Source organism: Phyllobates terribilis, unplaced genomic scaffold (assembly GCF_046119375.1).
Source record: "Phyllobates terribilis strain yellow unplaced genomic scaffold, ASM4611937v1 Scaffold_13__5_contigs__length_258822181, whole genome shotgun sequence".
Taxonomy (NCBI): Eukaryota; Metazoa; Chordata; class Amphibia; order Anura; family Dendrobatidae; genus Phyllobates; species Phyllobates terribilis.
Window position 1 is genome coordinate 4,369,265 of NW_027362773.1, and position 21,194 is coordinate 4,390,458.

Here is a 21,194-nt window from a genome sequence, read left to right on the forward strand (position 1 = left end):
AAGCCGCGCACTCCGGCCGGAAGCGCTAACTCGTGTTCATTTCTTAGACCTTACCATCTATGTAGACCAGAATCACTTCATCTTTAAGTGGTATCACAAAGAGGTAGACTCTAATAGTTTCATCCATACTTGCCGTTGCTATCTACCTGTGTAGCTCACTAATATTCCAAAAGGGAAATTCACCCGAATCTGACGAAATTGCACCAACATGGAGGATTACATCACTGAAACTGAGCATATCAAGCAGCAGTTCATAAACAAAGGCTATGATGTATCCTTGTTGGAGAAATCCATACAGGAGGTGAGATCCATTCCAAGAAATTAATTGGTATATAAAAATAAACCATTAATAGAGATCCCCAATATCCATCAACAAATCAACCAATTAGCAATAATCACTCAATCATTCCACCCACAGGATATTAAATAATATTATGCGTAAATATTGGCCGATCCTCCAATCCTCGGAGCACCCTAGGTTTGTATATAGAAAAGCTCAAACCTTGGGCAATCTGATAGCCCCCACAATTAAATCAAGCACTACTCTACCTAAACCACTTGCGACAAATGGAAGTAATTTCCTACCATCCAATAAATAATTAATTCCATGTGGGAGATGCTCTTGCTGTGTTCGTACTAGAATTAAGAAGAATCTCCAAACGATTCAAGTGGTACCAACCACTTCACTATAAGGGAAGCGATCTCATATTACACAACAGGAGTGATATATATTATCACATGCCCATGCAAGAAAATCTACATGAGCCGCACTCAAAGATAATCGAAGAACAGCTTGACAATATTAGTAAAGGCTATAGGGGGCACCCACTATCACGACATTTTGGCGATAAACATAACTGGTCGTGTGTGGGTGTCCATTTTTGCGGTATCCAAATAGTCCAAAGAAACTGGAGAGGAGGGGACTTTTTGAGACTGATGTCTAGGGTTGAGTTCAAATGTAATATTCACAGTAGACAGTTTGGCCCCGAAGGGTCTAAATCATGAAATTGAACTACGGTATATGCTTTTTAATCAGGGTGAACGGCACTTATCCAATCGCACCATAATTATATAAATATGTAGAGCTATAACCAACAATTATTTTGGTTGGTCAAATATGTTCCCGGTTGCTAATCTGAGCCCCCTATGGGTGTGTAAGCTACAGTGCTGGCCAAAAGTATTGGCACCCCTACAATTCTTTCAGATAATACTCAGTTTCTTCCTGAAAATGATTGCAATCACAAATTCTTTGGTATTATCTTCATTTAATTTGCTTGCAAGAAAAAAACACAAAAAAGAATGAAGCAAAAATCAAATCATTGATCATTTCACACAAAACTCCAAAAATGGGCTAGACAAAAGTATTGGCACCTTCAGCCTAATACTTGGTTGCACAACCTTTAGCCAAAATAACTGCGAACAACTGCTTCCGGTAACCATCAATGAGTTTCTTACAATGCTCTGCTGGAATTGTAGACCATTCTTCTTTGGCAAACTGCTCCAGGTCCCTGATATTTGAAGGGTGCCTTCTCCAAACTGCTATTTTGAAATCTCTCCACAGGTGTTCTATGGGATTCAGGTCTGGACTCATTACTGGCCACCTTAGAAGTCTCCAGTGCTTTCTCTCAAACCATTTTATAGTGCTTTTGGAAGTGTGTTTTGGGTCATTGTCCTGCTGGAAGACCCATGACCTCTGAGGGAGACCCAGCTTTTTCACACTGAGCCCTACATTATGCTGCAAAATTTGTTGGTAGTCTTCAGACTTCATAATGCCATGCACATGGTCAAGCAGTCCAGTGCCAGAGGTAGCAAATCAACCCCAAAACATCAGGGAACCTCCGCCATGTTTGACTGTAGGGACTGTGTTCTTTTCTTTGAATGCCTCTTTTTTTTCCTGTACACTCTATGTTGATGCTTTTTCCCAAAAAGCTCTACTTTTGTCTCATCTGACCAGAGAACATTCTTCCAAAACATTTTAGGCTTTCTCAGGTAAGTTTTGGCAAACTCCAGCCTGGCTTTTTTTGTCTCGGGATGAGAAGTGGGGTCTTCCTGGGTATCCTACCATACTGTCCCTTTTCATTCAGACGCCGACGAATAGTACAGGTTGACATTGTTGTACCCTCGGACTGCAGGGCAGCTTGAACTTGTTTGGATGTTAGTCGAGGTTCTTTATCCACCATCCGCACAATCTTGCGTTGAAATCTCTCGTCAATTTTTCTTTTCCGTTCACATCTAGGGAGGTTAGCCACAGTGCCATGGGCTTTAAACTTCTTGATGACACTGCGCACGGAAGACACAGGATCATTCAGGTCTTTGGAGATGGACTTGTAGCCTTGAGATTGCTCATGCTTCCTCACAATTTGGTTTCTCAAGTCCTCAGACAGTTCTTTGGTCTTCTTTCTTTTCTCCATGCTCAATGTGGTACACACAAGGACACAGGACAGAGGTTGAGTCAACTTTAATCCATGTTAACTGGCTGCAAGTGTGATTTAGTTATTGCCAACACCTGTTAGGTGCCACAGGTAAGTTACAGGTGCTGTTAATTACATGAATTAGAGAAACATCACATGATTTTTCAAACAGTGCCAATACTTTTGTCCACCCCCTTTTTTAGGTTTGGTGTGGAATTGTATCCAATTTGGCTTTAGGTCAATTATTTTTGTGTTTTTTTATTGAAGACAAATTAAATGAAGATAATAATACCAACGAATTTGTGATTGCAATCATTTTCAGGAAGAAACTGAGTATTATTTGACAGAATTGCAGGGGTGCCAATACTTTTGGCCCCCACTGTATATGGGAACATCCTCACCCAGCGTGTATTTAGACACATATATTGTTGTCTCTTCTGCATTTTTTATTAGGGATTCTATGTATTCACTAGATCTCAATAAGGATTTTTTTCCTTATTTTATATGAAACAAGTTTTTAAACCAGAAACATTCTTTATATTTTTATTCAAGCAGATTTATATTCTCTTTTTATACGTATTGTATATGTGGAAATGGAGTTCTAAATAAAGGAAAGCGTTAAAATTAGTCAAATGGTAATGCCAGGTTCACATTTCCAAATCTTGGCACAGACAAATAGATACATTGGCATCATGCTTAGGTGGCATGTGTTGTCACATAATCTGACTAGGGATAGGAAAATAGGTACCTTTTTATCTGAAAGAGTGATGTCAGCAGACTTATCACAATGAAGTTAGACTCCAATTCCCCTTATACATATAAACATACAAATATATACATTTTAATTCATTTATTAAATACTGGTTTTTAAACATCATAATCTAATAATGGTTCTTTTAGGAGCACGCACACTTCTCTTTTTTAATTTGTAATACTTTCTCTGTTTTGCACACTGGTTAATTTCACGGTCTCCTTCAAGGCTTCTCCGTTGGGTTCTACTGGCTTTTTTCTTCTGTTGCGGCTCCACTTGGCATCAGCAGGGAATCCTTATGATCAAGGCTTTATATAGGCGGACCATCCGGGTGCGCCATACCCTGAGAAAGAAGGATTGCTTCCTTCGAAACGTGTTGGTTGTGGTTGCTTTTGGCCGCACCAAGGCTCTGTACTCTTGGCAGTGATGTCACATTTGCCACGCCCCCAGCCTGCTTTGCGATCACGCGTCAGCGCTTTCAGATGGAGTGCGCGGCATTTGAAACCACTCGCAAGCTGCAAGGAGGGACATCTACGAGAGAACGCTCCCACTGCTTACTGCCAGCTCATCCAGGACCAACACCAGCATAGCGCATACTGCCTACTCCTGCAAGAATCATCGCCTTACATTGCAGATGCCCTCTGCTCCCCTGGGGACACTTTCATCAACGCAGTGCCACACTTGAAGCCGCTTCACTTTTTTTTATAGTAAGTGGATTATTTATCATCTGCGCTGGTACAATGTATATGGCACCTTATTGATTCACCAGCTGGCTATGACTTCTAATCTATGTGCATACACAATGCAGTATAATGGATTCTAAGGACTTAAGAGAGATTCACCCACTCACCTTTTAGTCATTTTATATGTACTCGCCTGGGTTTTTTTTCGCTTTGTAGGTGGAGTATATCAATTCAAAATGTTTTCGGTTGATTTTAAAAAGTTGCAGAATTTGGCACAACTTCACTCAAGTCCCCCCAGTTGTATCTTTGTGTATGCCATACGTTTGGCCCAGTTTTTTTCAACTTTTTGGCTCCAAAAGTTGCAGAAACAGTACAAGACAGGAAGAAAGCCCATTTTTTTACTTTGCTCCAAATTCATGAATCGCACTCGCTATTTGGATTTATTTGGTGACAAAACGGTAACTAATACCACAAGACAAAAAAGAAATGTGATTCATCATATGACGAATGTGGGCAATAGATTTTTTTGTTTTGCATTTCTCTGAAATTGCAGAAGGAAATACCGATTATAGATGTATAGCTGGATAAATGGATAAGGATTTATAGCCAGATGGACGGACCGATGAGATTGCTAGCTACAGGAGTTAAGGAGATTGCTACTTAGATAGATGGATGGAGATTGCTAGGTAGAAGAGTGGATGGAAGGAGATTACTTGCTAGATGGACGCTTGGAGAGAGCTACTGTGAAGACACGGGTCTTCCGTGGGCGTAATACTACTCAGACAACACAGGGTGAGGGTAGAACAGTGTGGCAATACTTTATTGAGCTGCCAAATGGACAATAAACACACAGAACATTCCTAGCAAATACCCAAGATGGTACAACATTACCCAGTCTCACCCTTCCGCTGGCCTGTCTGGGAATAGAATAGCTGTGACTTTTGGACTTCCAGGGCCAACTGCCTCAGCCAGTGGCCCCCCTCTTTTGGTGGGCCCCCACAGAGAGGAGGTAGTGGCAAGCTTAGGAAGCTGACAGTCCATCAAGGTACAAGGCCAGGAGACTCGAGGGTCCCACCCTGACCTCTCCGAGAGTTTCCATGGGGCCAGAAGACCGACTGGTCCCAATCTGGCTTCCCCAAATGTCTCCATGGGTTCCAGGCGACCTGAGGGTCCCACCTGGCAACTCCAAACAACATATCCATGGGGCCAGATGACTTCATTATCCCAACCTGGTCTCCCCAAACATATCCATGGGCTCTCTGATGGTCAGTGGAGCAGATACTTATCTTTCCAGTCAGGGCCGTATACCCTTAGGCTGGAATCATGTAGAATCAAAATCTGGGTCTCTTTGGATAAAGCCATGCTACCAAGCTGATGGTCTGAAGAGAGTCTGATCTTTGATTCTCCTTGTACAGTCTCTTTCAATTCTCTGTTTCAAATCTGCCTGTTACAGAGGCATATGTTCCTTCAATAGTTAACATTTGTGATTTTTTTTCAAGTACACATCCATAGGGCAAGGGTTAGGGAGGGTATTATTTCACAGAGCTCAGGTCTCATTGTTTGAGCCTTTAGTCAATTTACATAGTTGGTATAGCAGGGGGCTCTTGTAAATAAACATCTAGCTGGCTTTGGCATAATATGCAATTAGCATAGTAACAAACAACATTCTTTCAGAACCAGGAGAAGACAACATTCAGGGTTATACAAATACTGGTCTGTCCTTCTTGACCCACCAAACACACTCAAGTTCTAAAGTCAACACAAACATAACAGTGCGTTTCTCTTGGCTTAACAAATCTAGACGTCTGGCTGATAAAGATTAGAAGCTGTTTCGTCACAGCTACCTAAGTGGATGTAGATTGAGAGAGTTAGATATATATTTTTGGGGGCAATTGCCTGTGATTAGAGTTTTTTGATCTGTTGGATTTGTTTGACTGGAAATGTTTTTTTCCCCCGCATATTTTAGGCGCAGATAATAAAGGATAGACATTCCATCATTCACTTGGATAGCTTATATTCTGATGATGAAGAAGAAATTGAAATGGAGCCAGAGAAAATTCACATGACTTGGACAAAGGAGAAACACAGTACTGAGATGAGAGGAAAAAATAATTCATCTGAGCACTTCAGGGATCTTGCTAACCTAAAACCGTATGTTGGGCTGAGCGAGCATGCTGCATTTGTTTTATTTTAAGTGCATTTCCACAGTTGGGCGACATGCCACTACATTTTCCTTAAGTTCTCCATTAGAAACTCTCAGGGCCACGGAATATACTATAGCAATATGATCAACATTCTACCCAATGGCTCTTACGCTAATACTGTAAGTTATAGATGGGGAAGCTCAGGGAAAAAATACAATTAAGGCTAAGTGCCCACGATGCAGAAATGCTTCGGATTTTTCCTGAGCTTTTCTGCATCTCCCTGGCGCAAAAAACGCATGCGGATTGTACATGCGGATTGTACATGCGGATTTTACATGCGTTTTTTTTGCCAGGGACATGCGGAAGTGAAGCGTTCTTCACATGCATTTCCGCATGCGGGTTGTCAAGCGCTTTTCCAAGCGATTTTAGCATCACTTGGAAAGTGCTTGACAAGTTGGTCACACTATATAAATCCATGTAACCGGCATGGATTCATATCGTGTGACCGTAAAAGAATGGTAAAAAATAAGTATTATACTTACCTTCTGATGGCCCCCTTTGTTTTTATCCTATCCGTCCAGTGTCTAGCGGTGGTCTAAAAAGACCTTCCATGATGTCATTTAGTCATGTGACAGGTCACGCGACCGCCGACGTTAGCGGTCGCGCGACCCGTCACATGACTAAATGACGTCATGGCAGGTCCTTTTAGACCATAGCGAGCTGTCGGCGAGCCAGGATGGATAGCTATGGAGACCGGGGGCCTTCGGAAGGTAAGTATAATGTGTGTGTGTGTATATATGGTACCCGGGTTTGGATAAGAGGAGACTACCGGGTACCTGTATAAAAATAATATATATATATATATATATATATATATATATATATATATATATATATATTTTTTTTATATACAGGTACCCGGTAGTCTCCTCTTATCCAAACCCGGGTACCATCCGCACATTGAATTGCTTAATATCCACATGTAGTGATGCGGATATTATGCAATTCAATGCAAGTCAATGGCGGCGAAAACGCCGCGATTCCACAAACTAATTGGTAGTGCTGCGGATTTTTCCGCAATGATAATCCGCAGCGGAAATTTCCGCAGCATGTGCACAGCGCATGCGGATTATCATTGGGGAACATTGCAGACCTTCTACCAAGCGTTTTTTAAGCGTTTCTGCAGCGGAATTGCCACTGCAGAAACACTTAAAAAACGCATAGTGGGCACACAGCCTAGGTGTCTGTTTTAATTAAGAAGCGTATTGGTGACAGAGGTTCCTAGAAAGCAAAACAAGGCATAGACTTATGCATATTGTTTTCTTTGTTCTTGTATTCTTTATTGATAGAGAAGACAAAAAGCAACGATGATGACAGGTAGCTTCCAAATTGCATTCAGATAATGATGTGTGATCCTTTTATTTTTTTATTTGACTCATGATTAATTGACTTGTGATTACACAATCTTGTATTACACAATCACATAATGGCATATTTGAAATTACTGTCTGAAATGGTGCGTACACGTCGATATCTGATGATTGCTTCCCTTTTAAATGTTTAACTCAGGTTTTTGTGTTACCCGTAATTTTAAAAGAATGAATAATTGTTTTTTTTTTTCCATTTAACTATCTTTATTAAAAAAACAAAATTAGTAATCTTGATATTTTCACACTGGCCACTGGGATTTGTTTAGACTCTCTAACTTCTTGTTTCAGGAAGCAACACATGTACATTACCCTCAGTGAAAAGAATCTGACCCTATGTTTTGTACTGAAACATCTCGGGGTCAGCTGTGGCATTGCCTATTCTGAATGGTGGATTCTGTGTTCTCAACACTGTATAGGGCTTTAACTGTCATTGTAATCCTGCTTCTACTGATAAGCAAACTGACAAAAGCTCTTGATAAAAGGATGTAAAGGCCCTGTCACACATAACGAGATCGCTAGCGAGATCGCTAGCGAGATCGTTATTGCGTCACGGTTTTGGGATCGCTGGGGAGATGTCAAACATGCAGAACTTTCCAACGATCTTGGCCGCCCCAGCGATCTAACCAACGATCTCGGTGGTCGTTGGGACACTTTCACACAGCAGCTATTTCAACGATCCACACCTTGATAAGGGCTGTACTGTGTCAGAGAGGCGTGCATAAAATTGCTTTTCCGCGCCCCCCTCATCTCCAGCTGATGGACGCTACTGCGTTCTGATTGGGTGGCCTTGGTTTAACACTGTCTCCGGTCAGATGAGATCTCTACTGCGTCTCCATTAAAAATGGAAACTCATTTGAGACCCCAAGCAATACCTACCTCGCTAAAGATGCCTGATTTCTTCAAAGTGGAGTCACAGCCGGGGAACGCTGGTGGGATCTGAAAAAAACAAGGACGCAGTAGTGACCACCAATCGGGGACGAGGAGCGCAGAAAAGTCCAATTTATGCACGCCTACATGTCTCAGTTCTGAATCGCTAACGAGGTCGTTGATAAGGTGTCAAATACAGCGATGCACAATGCCCAGCGGGAGCGCAACGACCCAGGAATGGTCCAGGAAGCTTTGTAACGATCAGCGATCTCACAGCAGGGGCCTGATCGTTGCTACCTGTCAGACATAACAAGATCGCTAGCGAGATCGCTGTTGCGTCACCAAAACCGTGACTCATTAGCGATCTCGCTAGCGATCTCGTTATGTGTGACGGGGCCTTCAGAGTCTAAAAAAAATACCCCAGCAAGTAGTGTGAGCATTTTCAAGATTATTAATAAAAGATGAACACAAAAACTTGATTTTAAACAATAGGTAAGTTTCTTATGATAGCTCTTCTTTAAAATTAGCCTCATTTATTACAGTGGTTTATGCTATTTGATACATTTGGTACATCTAGAGTGTCTTGTCTAAGTTTATACCACATTAGTTGGCTTAGCTTGTGTCAGAAATTGGTACTTTAAACGTGTGTGTGTATATACAGTTGAAACCAGTAGTTTACATACACTATATAAAAAGACACATATGCATGTTTTTCTCAGTATCTGACCTGAAATCAGAATAAACCTTCCCCGTTTTAGGTCAATTAGGATTACCATAACTTTTAATATTTGCCAAATGCCAGAATAATGAGAGAGAATGTTTTAAGGCATTTTTATTACTTATTGCAAAGTCAAAAGTTTACATACACTAAGATTACTATGCCTTTAAACAATTCTGGACGGCCCATATGATGATGTCATGTGTTTGGAAGCTTCTGATAGTTTTTTTTGGCAACATCTGAGTTAATTAGAGATACACCTGTGCATGTATTTTACTGTACACCTGAAACACACTGCTTGTTTGTGTAGCATCATGGGAAAGTCTAAAGAAATGAGACAAGATTGAGAATTGTGGACTTGCACAAGGCTGGCTCATCCTTGTGTACAATTTCAAGATACCTGATAGATGAACGTGCTTTGGTCTGACATGTGCATATCAACTCAAGGACAAATGCAAAAAACCTTGTGAAGATCATGGTCGAAGCTGGTAAGATTGTGCCAATAACCACAGTGAAATGAGTATTGTTTTAACATGGGCTGAAAGGCCACTCTGTCAGGAATAAGCCATTACTCCAAAAGAAACATAAAAAAGCCAGATAAATGTTTGCAAATGCACACAGGAACAAAGACCTTAATTTTTGGAGACATATCCTGTGGTCTGATGAAACTGAAATTGAACTTTTTGGGCATAATGACCATCGATACGTTTGAAGGAAAAAGGGAGAAGCTTGGAAGCCTAAGAACACCATCCTATTATAGGTCCAATGTGAATTTGATTCCAGCTGTGTCTTTATCTACCCCCTGCTGCCTCACATGCCCATGTTATGTCTTTTCACACATGTTATTTATACCTATGTGTTATTTCTTAAAAAATACATAAATAAAGCATTTATCTCTTTTAGTCAACATATGGTGTTTTAATTATGTTATTTTGGGGTTTTGAAAATACCTATGGTCTCTCTGGTTTAACTAATGAAATGTACTGTATGTAAACTTTATACTTTGCAGTAAGTAATAAAAATGCCTTAAAACATTCTCTCTCTCTCTCATTATTCTGGCATTTGGCAAATATTAAAAAATATGGTAATCCTAATTGACCTAAAACAGGAAAGGTTCATTCTGAACTCATGTCAGATACTGAGAAAAACATGCATATGTGTCTTTTTATGTAGTGTATGTAAACTTCTGGTTTGAACTGTATGTATTTGTGTGTGTGTGTATATATATATATATATATATATATATATATGTGTATATATACATATATATATATATATAATATATACATACATTTTATATTTTGATACATTTTTCTTAGTGTAACTATGAGGACAGCCCTCCCCCAAAGTGGTGAACAATGGACCTCTGCATCCTGTATACACAGCAGCCTGTCAGCTCCTACAGAATACATCTCAAAATAGACGTGTTAGAAATTATTTGCCAAAATTTACTTGAAAGAAACTTGACAAATTCATTTAATTGTTAAATGTATAATAGGAAGTATTATTTTCTCCTTTATCTCTGCCCTAACATATGTTGTTGCTTAATATTTTTGTAATCATTTTATGCTCCTCATTGCTTTGTTTTGTACGTATTCCTGCTTTCTTTCATATATGCTTTCATGTAATAGAAAATACTGTGTTTTAACTGTAGATTGGTTTGTGGTTCATTCTTCCCCTTTTATCAGGATATATAATACTATAATATATATATTTTTTAATCTTGTAGCAATCAGTCTAATGTTCGGAGAATGCATACTGCAGTGAAGCTGAATGAAGTTATAGTAACAAGATCACATGATTCCAAATTAGTATTGCTGAACATGCCTGGTCCACCCAAAAATTCAGATGGCGATGAAAACTGTATCCTTTTTCATGCACTTTACTTTAACAGAACAAAATAAACACATTTTCAGTGTGTCAATACGATTATTTGGAAACAAAAAAGTATTTATGCTAGACTCGGCATAGCTGCGCATTATCACTAAAACTGATAGACCGCGGCGTTTGCACTAAACAACTAACTGCTCCGAGCCATGACTTAAAGGGGTATTCCCATCTCCAATATCCTATCCCAATATGTAGTAGAAGTAATAATAATATTAGCAAATACCTCTAATTAGAAATGTAGCATTGTTTTTCTGACTCGCTATGTCGCTTTCCTCATGTGCAGGCATTGCAGGACCTTAGGTATCCATGGTTGCGACCACTAATATAGTGACAGTTAGCTAGTTGCTAGTGGTTGTAAACATGGATATCTGAGGTCCTGCAATACCTGCACATGAGGAAAGAGATTGGAAGGAAACATACTGAGAGAAGCAGTACATACCTTATAAGAGTTTGGCTAAAATTATCCATATTAAGTACTGCCCATCTGAGACTGTATAGTAAGCTAGGTCATCTAATGCAATTAACAACAAAAGGGGAGGGGAAGCGGACAGCCTCCAAACACATGAACCAAGACAACATGATTATAAATATATAAAAATATTTTATTAATTAAAAAGAACATACAAGTGGGGTGAATGGATAACATACAAGGGGATACACAAGTGGATATCCCTGGAGTACACGGCCAAAGTATTATGTACACCGCACAATATTGTGTGCAACGGTATATAGAGTAAATCTGGTAGTAATTACACCGCATGCAGAATTATTAGGCAAATGAGTATTTTGATCACTTTGATACTTTTTATACACGTTGTCCTACTCCAAGCTGCATAGGCTTGAGAGCCAACTACCAATTAAGTAAATCTGGTGATGTGCATCTCTGTAATGAGGAGGGGTGTTGTCTAATGACATCAACACCCTATTTAAGGTGTGCTTAAATATTAGGCAACTTCCTTTCCTTTGGCAAAATGGGTCAGAAGAGAGATTTGACGGGCTCTGAAAAGTCCAAAATTGTGAGATGTCTTGCAGAGGGATGCAGCAGTCTTGAAATTTCCAAACTTTTGAAGCGTGATCACCGAACAATCAAGCGTTTCATGAAAAATAGCCAACTGGGTCGCAAGAAGCGTGTTGGCCAAAAAAGGCGCAAAATAACTGCCCATGAATTGAGGAAAATTAAGCGTGAAGCTGCCAAGATGCCATTCGCCACCAATTTTGCCATATATCAGAGCTGCAACGTTACTGGAGTATCAAAAAGCACAAGGTGTGCGATACTCAGGAACATGGCCAAGGTAAGGAAGGCTGAAAAACGACCACCTTTGAACAAGAAACATAAGATAAAACGTCAAGAATGGGCCAAGAAATATCTTAAGACTGATTTTTCAAAGGTTTTATGGACTGATGAAATAAGGGTGACTCTTGATTGGCCAGATGGATGGGCCAGAGGCTGGATCAGTAAAGGGCAGAGAGCTCCACTCCAACTCAGACGCCAGCAAGGTGGAGGTGGGGTACTGGTATGGGCTGGTATCATCAAAGATGAACTTGTGGGACCTTTTCGGGTTGAGGATGGAATGAAGCTCAACTCCCAGACCTACTGCCAGTTTCTGGAAGACAACTTCTTCAAGCAGTGGTACAGGAAGAAGTCTGTATCGTTCAAGGAAAACATGATTTTCATGCAGGACAATGCTCCATCATATGCATCCAACTACTCCACTTTGTGGCTGGCCAGTAAAGGTCTAAAAGAAGAAAAAATAATGACATAGCCCCCTTGTTCACCTGATCTGAACCCCATAGAGAACCTGTGGTCCATCATAAAATGTGAGATCTACAGGGAGGGAAAACAGTACACCTCTCGGAACAGTGTCTGGGAGGCTGTAATGGCTGCTGCACGCAATGTTGATCGAAAACAGATCAAGCAACTGACAGAATGGATGGATGGAAGGCTGTTGAGTGTCATCATAAAGAAAGTGGCTATACTGATCACTAATATATTTGGTTTTTGTTTTTGCATGTCATAAATGTTTATTTCTAAATTTTGTGCACGGATATTGGTTTACCTGGTGAAAATAAACAAGTGAGATGGGATTATATTTGTTTTTTATTAAGTTGCCTAATAATTCTGCACAGTAATAGTTACCTGCACAAACGGATATTCTCCTAAAATAGCCAAATCTAAAAAAAAAAGCTCCAACTTCCAAAAATATTAAGCTTGGATATTTATGAGTCTCTTGTGTTGAGTGAGAGCATAGTTGTTGATCAATAATAAAAATAATCCTCTAAAATACAACTTGCCTAATAATTCTGCACACAGTGTATAATAGGGACCTAATAGAGTCCTCATATATACCAGCGTCAAAAAATACAACTAGCGGTCACTAAGAATATATATATATATGTGTAAATTACCTGAATAGTGTGGGGACCCCTGCGTATGAACAGACGCCGGTGCTCCAACCCCAACGCACGTTTCGGCGAAGCCTTTTTCAAGGGATGTACAATACAAGTGACAAAAGGGTCATATAAATAGGGCACACAAACCAATAGGACCTGCTAGAGTGCATCATGTGACATAGCTAATCACATGATGATCAGCTGACCGTAAATATCCGTCGCTTTGGCAACAGGCTGTATATACCCAGAGATGCCTAGTGCCGCCAGGGAGTCATGCATGTGACACCATGTCAATGAGGACGCGCGACGGCCGCGGTTTCACCCGGATCCACGGAACCCCGAGGAACACAGGGAGATGAAGCCGCAGGTCAGAGAGCGTGCAGGGGCCAGGGAGGTCATGCATACAGAGGCAGGCAGTAGTGCATGCTGGGACATGTTTACATAACACCGCATGGAGTAAGTGTTACACACTAGATGAGGAACATGAAATATAAGTGGGTCGACCAGAGGACATCACGCTGTATACCATAATATCCATCTATGAACAATACTAATTATATAGCTCAAAAAGACATAAATTATTTCAGCATATACAGAAGATATACATATGGCCAATAAAGATGTATATTATAATATCTTATATTATGTAAATTACACAATTATCATTTGTATAGATACTTCTATGCCAATAGAGCCGTATATGCACAAAATAAAGATCAATATGGAGTACTGAGCCATTATAAGGAAGCACCAACCATAAAACATTACATTCTGTATATAACATATAATATAAAATGGTGCTCACAGATAGTGATAGTATGATATACAATATATCATATAATATATCTCGCGGGCTGCCCAGAATCAATAAACGATGGAGGATCTCAACACAATATCAGCATTCAGTTGAAATCCATTTCCAGTAACGTCATACATATATGGCAGGTCATATATTGACAAGCATAAGACCAAAAGTTTGGACACACCTTCTCATTTAAAGATTTTTCTGTATTTTCATGACTTTGAAAATTGTACATTCACACTGAAGGCATCAAAACTATGAATTAACACGTGGAATTATATACTTAACAAAAAAGTGTGAAACAACTGAAAATATGTCTTATATTCTAGGTTCTTCAAAGTAGCCACCTTTTGCTTTAATGACCGCTTTGCACACTCTTGGCATTCTCTTGATGAGCTTCTAGAGGTAGTCACCGGAATGGTCTTACAACAATCTTGAAGGAGTTCCCAGAGATGCTTAGCACTTGTTGGCCCTTTTGCCTTCACTCTGCGGTCCAGCTCAATCCCAATCAAACAATATCGATTGGGTTCAGGTCTGGTGACTGTGGAGGCCAGGTCATCTGGTGTAGCATCCCATCACTCTCCCTCTTGGTCAAATAGCCCTTACACAGCCTGGAGGTGTGTTTTGAGGTCATTGTCCTGTTGAAAAATAAATGATGATCCAACTAAACGCAAACCAGATGGAATAGCATGCCGCTGCAAGATGCAGTGGTAGCCATGCTGGTTCAGTATGCTTTCAATTTTGAATAAATCCCCAACAGTGTCACCAGCAAAGCACCCCCACACCATTACACCTCCTCCTCCATGCTTCACGGTGGGAACCAGGCATGTAGAGTCCATCCGTTCACCTTTTCTGCTTCGGACAAAGACACGGTGGTTGGAACCAAAGATCTAAAATTTGAACTCATCAGACCAAAGCACAGTCTGATCTAATGTCCATTCCTTGTGTTCTTTAGCCCAAACAAGTCTCTTCTGCTTGTTGCCTGTCCTTAGCAGTGGTTTCCTAGCAGCTATTTTACCATGAAGGCCTGCTGCACAAAGTCTCCTCTTAACAGTTGTTGTAGAGATGTGTCTGCTGCTAGAACTCTGTGTGGCATTGACTTGGTCTCTAATCTGAGCTGCTGTTAACCTGCGATTTCTGAGGCTCGTGACTCGGATAAACTTATCCTCAGAAGCAGAGGTGACTCTTGGTCTTCCTTTCCTGGGACAGTCCTCATATGAGCCAGTTTCTTTGTAGCGCTTGATGGTTTTTGCAACTGCACTTGGGGACGCATTCAAAGTTTTTCTAATTTTTTTGGACTGTCTGACCTTCATTTCTTAAAGTAATGATCGCTAATCGTTTTTCTTTACTTAGCTGCTTTTTTCTTGCCATAATACAAATTCTAACAGTCTATTCAGTAGGACTATCAGCTGTGTTTCCACCAGACTTCTGCACAACACAACAGATGGTCCCAACCCCATTTATAAGGCAAGAAATCCCACTTATTAAACCTGACAGGGCACACCTGTGAAGTGAAAACCATTTCCGGTGGCTACCTCTTGAAGCTCATCAAGAGAATGCCAAGAGTGTGAAAAGCAGTCATCAAAGCAAAAGGTGGCTACTTTGAAGAACCTAGAATATAAGACATATTTTCAGTTGTTTCACACTTTTTTGTTAAGTATATAATTCCACATGTGTTAATTCATAGTTTTGATGCCTTCAGTGTGAATGTACAATTTTCAAAGTCATGAAAATACAGAAAAATCTTTAAATGAGGAGAAGGTGTGTCCAAACTTTTGGTCTGTACTGTATATATAAAAAAGCAAGACAATTAAACCAGATAAAACAAAAGCCACCATGGATCACCAGGTATGTAGGAGGAAAGGGACATGAAGAAAGGGACATAGCAAATTAGAAAAAATTATACTACATTTTCAGGTATTTGTTAATATTATTATTATTATTACACCTACTGCACATTGATATAGGATCTTGGAGATGGGAATACCCCTTTAAGTGGAAAAAAGTGGGGCATACACAGACCTCCCAGGAATACGAATAAACTCCGTCGAGATGGTGAGGATGTGCTTAAACTTTCACTTTAGAAAAGCAATCCACTTTTCCTGGCTTAATTGGCACACTGCAGATTCAGAGGGAGGCAAAACCTGACATACATGAGATTTGTAGAGAGCCAGCGATGACATGACTATTACAAATAATGTCACTCACAATCACAGGGGCGTGCTTACGCTATTGGACTTAGCAGTTTTACACTGAAAGGAGGCCTGTTACATCCTGCTTATGGCAAGGCTTAACAGACGACCATAGCTGACAGACCTGGAGACCATTGTTTGACCTGCAACTGCCATGACAGCCTTAAGCACTTCCGTATCTTGGCAGGGGGTGCCTATAGTATTAAAGAGGAAGATCACTCCCTCTCGCAAGGGTGCCATGGTCACGATTGGCAGCAGCATCTAAATCAGTGTTTCCCAAAGGGAATTTGGCATCTGACCTTTACAAGCTAGCATCTTCACAACGGAGAAGTAGAAAAAATAAAAACGTTTTACTCAAATCTTTAGCCACTTTATCATGATGTAGCCAGTTTAGCACATAAGAAATGGTGAAAGTTCCTTTTTCACCCCTGAGCATGTATTCACCTTCCTGACCAGGGCAAATTTTAAAATTCTGACCAGTGTCACGTTAAAAGGTAATAACTCTGGAGTGCTTCAACATATGCCAGTGATGCAGAGTTTTTTCATGACACATTAGACTTTGTGATAGTTGTAAACTTAGGTTGATCATTTTTGTTTATTCGTGAAAATATTGGAATTTTGGCAAAAAAATACAAAATTTTGCAATTTTCAAGCTTTAATTTTTTAGCCATTAAATTAGATAGTTATATCACACAAAATAGTTAATAAGTAACATTTCCCTCATATCTATTTTACATTAGCATTATAAGTTTTTTCATTAGGAAGTTAGAATGGTTGAAACTTTATCAGCAATTTCTCATTTTTCCAACTATATTTACAATTTTTTTAAGGACCACATCACATTTGGAGTGACTTTGAGGGGCCTATATGACAAAGTACCCAAACAGTGCCACAATTGTAAAAATTGCACTCACTCAAATTGATCAAAACCACATTCAAGAAGTTTATTAACCCTTCAGGTGCTTCACAGGAATTAAAGCAATGTGGATGCAAAAATGAAAATGTTACTTTCCTCCAAAAAATGTTGTTTTAGGCCCAAATTTAGCATTTTCAAAAGGTTAACAGGAGAAAATGGACCCCAAAATGTTTTGCGCAATTTCTCCTAAGTACGCTGATATCCTATATGTGGAGAAAAACTACTGCCTGGGCGCCCAGCAGGGCTTAGAAAGGAAGGATAACCATTTGACTTTTGGAACACAAAATTTGTGTGGAATCGATAGAGGATGCCATGTCATTTGCAGAGCCCCCGATGTGTCTAAACAGTGAAAAAAAAAACACAAGTGACCTCTTTTTGGAAACTAGACCCCCTCAAGGAATTTATTTAGAGGTATGGCCAGCACCTTGAAACCCACAGGTGCGTCACAGAATTTTAGAAATTTGAGCTGTGAAAATGAAAAAATAAATTTTTTGTGCAAAAAATTGTTACTTCAACCCCAATTTTTTTTTTTGCACAAGAGTAATAGAAGAAAATGGACCATACAATTTGTTTTGAGTAGACAGATCCCCCGTATGTGGTTGAAAACTGCTGTTTGGGCAGATGACAAGTCTTGGAAGGGAAGGAACGCCAATTGAATTCTGTAGTGCAATTTTGGCTGGAATAGATTGTGGATGCCTTGTAAAATTTGAAGACCCCCTGACATGCCAAAACAGCAGAAACCCCAAAAGTGATCCCATTTTGGAAACCATACCTCTCAAGGAATTGATCTAGCAGTGTAGTGAGCATTTTTAAACCTCATGTGAATTATACAGCAAAGTAAAAAATATTACCATTTTTTCCACTAAAATTATGCTTTAGCCCCAAGGTTTTTCATTTTCACAAGGGTAACCGGAGCAAAATGGACCATGCGATTTGTTATGCAATTTCTCTTGAGTACAACAATACCCAATATGTGGTCAAAAACTACTTTTGAGGCACAGTGCAAAGCTAAGAAGGGAAGAAGAGCCATATTGGAGCTCAGACTTTTCTAGAATGGTTGGAGGGTGCCATGTCACATTGTCAGAGCCCCTAAGTTGCCAGAGCAGTTGAGCCCCCCCCCATAAGTGTTTCCATTTTACAAACAAACACACCCCCCCCAGTGAATATATCTAGGGGTGCAGTGAGTATGTTGACACCACGTGTGCCTCACACCATTTTATACCATTGGGCAGTGAAGAAAGAATAAATATATTTTTACCACTAAAATGTTGTTTTAGCCCCAAATTTTTAATTTTTATATCTGCTAATAGGGCAAAAAAATAGATTTCCGTTTGTTGTGCAATTTCTGCTGACTGTGCCAATACCATACATCTAATCAGAAACTACCTTTCTGTCACAGTGCAAAGCTCAGAAGAGAAGAAGCGCCATATTAGAGCACAGATTTTGCTGTTGTGGTTTGCGAATGCCAAGACCCACTGGAAGAGAGAGCCCCTGAGGTGCCAACAGCAGAATCCCCTAATAAGTGACCCCATTTTACAGATTAAACCTCTCAATGAATTTATCTAAGGGTACAGTGATCATATTTACACCACGAGTGTGTCACAGAATTTTATATCATTGGGCAGTGAAGACAAAATAATTACAATTTTGCCACACAAATTTGTTTTAGCTCCAGATTTTATATTTTCACACAAGAAATGAGTAAAAATGGCAGCAAAATTTGTCACACAATTTCTGCTGAACGTGGCAATACCCCATATGGCTGTACAGTACTGCTTAGCCACATGGCGCGAGCCTCTGGAGGAACTCTTGGAGAACAAATGATCTTAGATTAGTTTGCGGGCTCCATTTACGGAGCCCCTACATGTCAGAAGAGCAGAATCCCCCCTCAAGTGACCTCATTTTGGAAATTTCACCCCTTTGAGAATTTATCTACAGGAGTAGTGATGATTTTGACTCAATGTGTGCTTTCCAGAAACGAGCAGCAATAGATGTTGGTAAGTGAAAATTGAACATCTGCTATTGCAGTGCCCAGTATATTGTGCCCATCTAGTGCTTCTGGAGACACGCACCAGTAAATTAAGCGGGCTCTCATTGCTCCAGAAATCCCAAATGTGGATGCTAAATGTGGTATAGGCACATTGAGGCTCAGAAGGGATGGGGTCATTTGGATTTAGGAGCGCAAAATTCTCTGGATTTATTTTGGAGGGCATGGAGCCATAGCACTTTTCCAGAGCCTTTGTTCTACCAGTAATATGGAAGCCCCCTATATTTCCATTGACAGATGACGGACCTAAGTGGGGACTTGCTTTTTTTGTGGATTTAGTTGAAGCTTTTATTGGGAACATTTTACTATACATTTTGGATCACATTTATATTGCGCTTTACTCTGAGCACTTAAATCAGGGTTTCCATCTAGATCTCCGAATGACATGATTCAGATGAAACCCAGACAGATCCAATCACTATAATGAGGCAGCAGCATTACTCCAGAACCATCACCCCTGTGTGGGGCCCATTATACTGTTTAGAAAGCTATGTGGGGACATTATACTATTTGGAGGACTATGTGGTTCCCATTATTCTGTATGGAGGACTGTGTGGGGCCTATTATACTGTATAATAGTTGGCCCGCAATTTTGTCCCTCTGTGTGTTTTCAGTTTGACATCCCTGCTGTGGACTATGTCTAGCCTCTGTTCAGCGGTGTCCTTCTTTTCAGTAGCGCACAAAACTGTGGTCGAATGCTCTTTTATGTACAACTAAAAAGGCAGAAACCGCCAGCGTCTACAGTGCGTCCATCTGCCTCATTATAGGGAGTCTTCTGTCTGAGGTTCCATCTGAATCACGTATTTCAAAGGTATACCCTGGTGTAAGCGCTCAGCACAGAGCGCAGGATAAATGTGCTCCGAGCCTTACTGCGATCTTTGGGAGGCAGAATGAACCAATCAACAGCAGGTCAAGAATTGGTTACATTTGTTTTTTACTCTGTTCCTCATGCGGTAGGAGTGATTAGACTTAGTCTTTTATTCTTCAGGTCGGTGCGATTACAGCAATACTAGATTTATGTAGTTTTTTATGTTTGGCTACTATCACACAGTAAAAGATGGTTTTGTTTTTATTTTCCGAAAACAAGTTTTTGCATCGCCATATTTTGAGAGCTATAATTTTTCTATGTTTCTGCCGAAAGAGTCATGTGAGAGCTTGTTTTTTTGTGGGACGAGTTGAAGTTTTTATTGGTACAATTTTTGGACACGTAACATTTTTTTGATCACTTTCTATTATGATTTTTGGGAGCCAGAATGCACAAAATCCAGCAATTCAGGAATTGTTTTTAGGGGGTTTTTTTATGCCGTTCACCTTGTGGTAAAATTGATAAGGCAGCTTTATTATTCGGGTCAGTATGATTACAGCGATACCAGTTTTATATTATTTTCTTAATGTTTTGCCACTTTTACACAATAAAAATTATTTGATAGGAAAAATAATTGGTTTTGCATCGCTGTATTCTGAGAGTTATAGCTTTTTTATCTCTCTGCTGATGGAGCTCTGTGGCGGCTTGTTTTTTGTGGGACAAGGTGGAGTTTTCAGTAATAACATTTTTATTTACATCTGACTTTTTAATTGTTTTATTCCACTTTTTGTTCGGCGATATGATAAAAAGCATAGTTTATTGCCATGTTTTTTATTAATTTTTTACTAAGTTTTGGGACTTTAACTTTCATTACTCTGATCGCTGGTATAATGCATTACCATGCGCCATTATACATATCAGTAGTACACTGACAGAAGATTCTTAAACCAAGCTCCTGGCATGGTCTTGGCAGGACACCATCGCTGACAGACCTTTGTTGGCATGACGACTATTGGGTCCTCGCGATGATGTCGCGGGGACGTCTATTGAACGGGAGACGAAGCCCCTCAATCTCCCAGCCTCTTAAATATTGTTATCGATATCGATTAAGCATTTAGGGAGTTAAACAGCCAGGGGTGGTGCGGGT

General features: G+C 40.0%; 1 protein-coding gene across 1 annotated transcript in view; it reads left to right on the top strand.

Annotated features, from left to right (window-relative positions):
- The window catches only part of SLC12A4 (solute carrier family 12 member 4), a 394,075-nt gene that overhangs the window by 370,140 nt on the left and 2,741 nt on the right, over nucleotides 1-21,194 (top strand). The window contains exons 22-23 of the mRNA XM_073657959.1: nucleotides 5,812-5,996; nucleotides 10,734-10,867. Of these exons, the coding sequence (XP_073514060.1) occupies nucleotides 5,812-5,996; nucleotides 10,734-10,867 (319 nt within the window). The remainder of the gene's footprint in view (nucleotides 1-5,811; nucleotides 5,997-10,733; nucleotides 10,868-21,194) is intronic.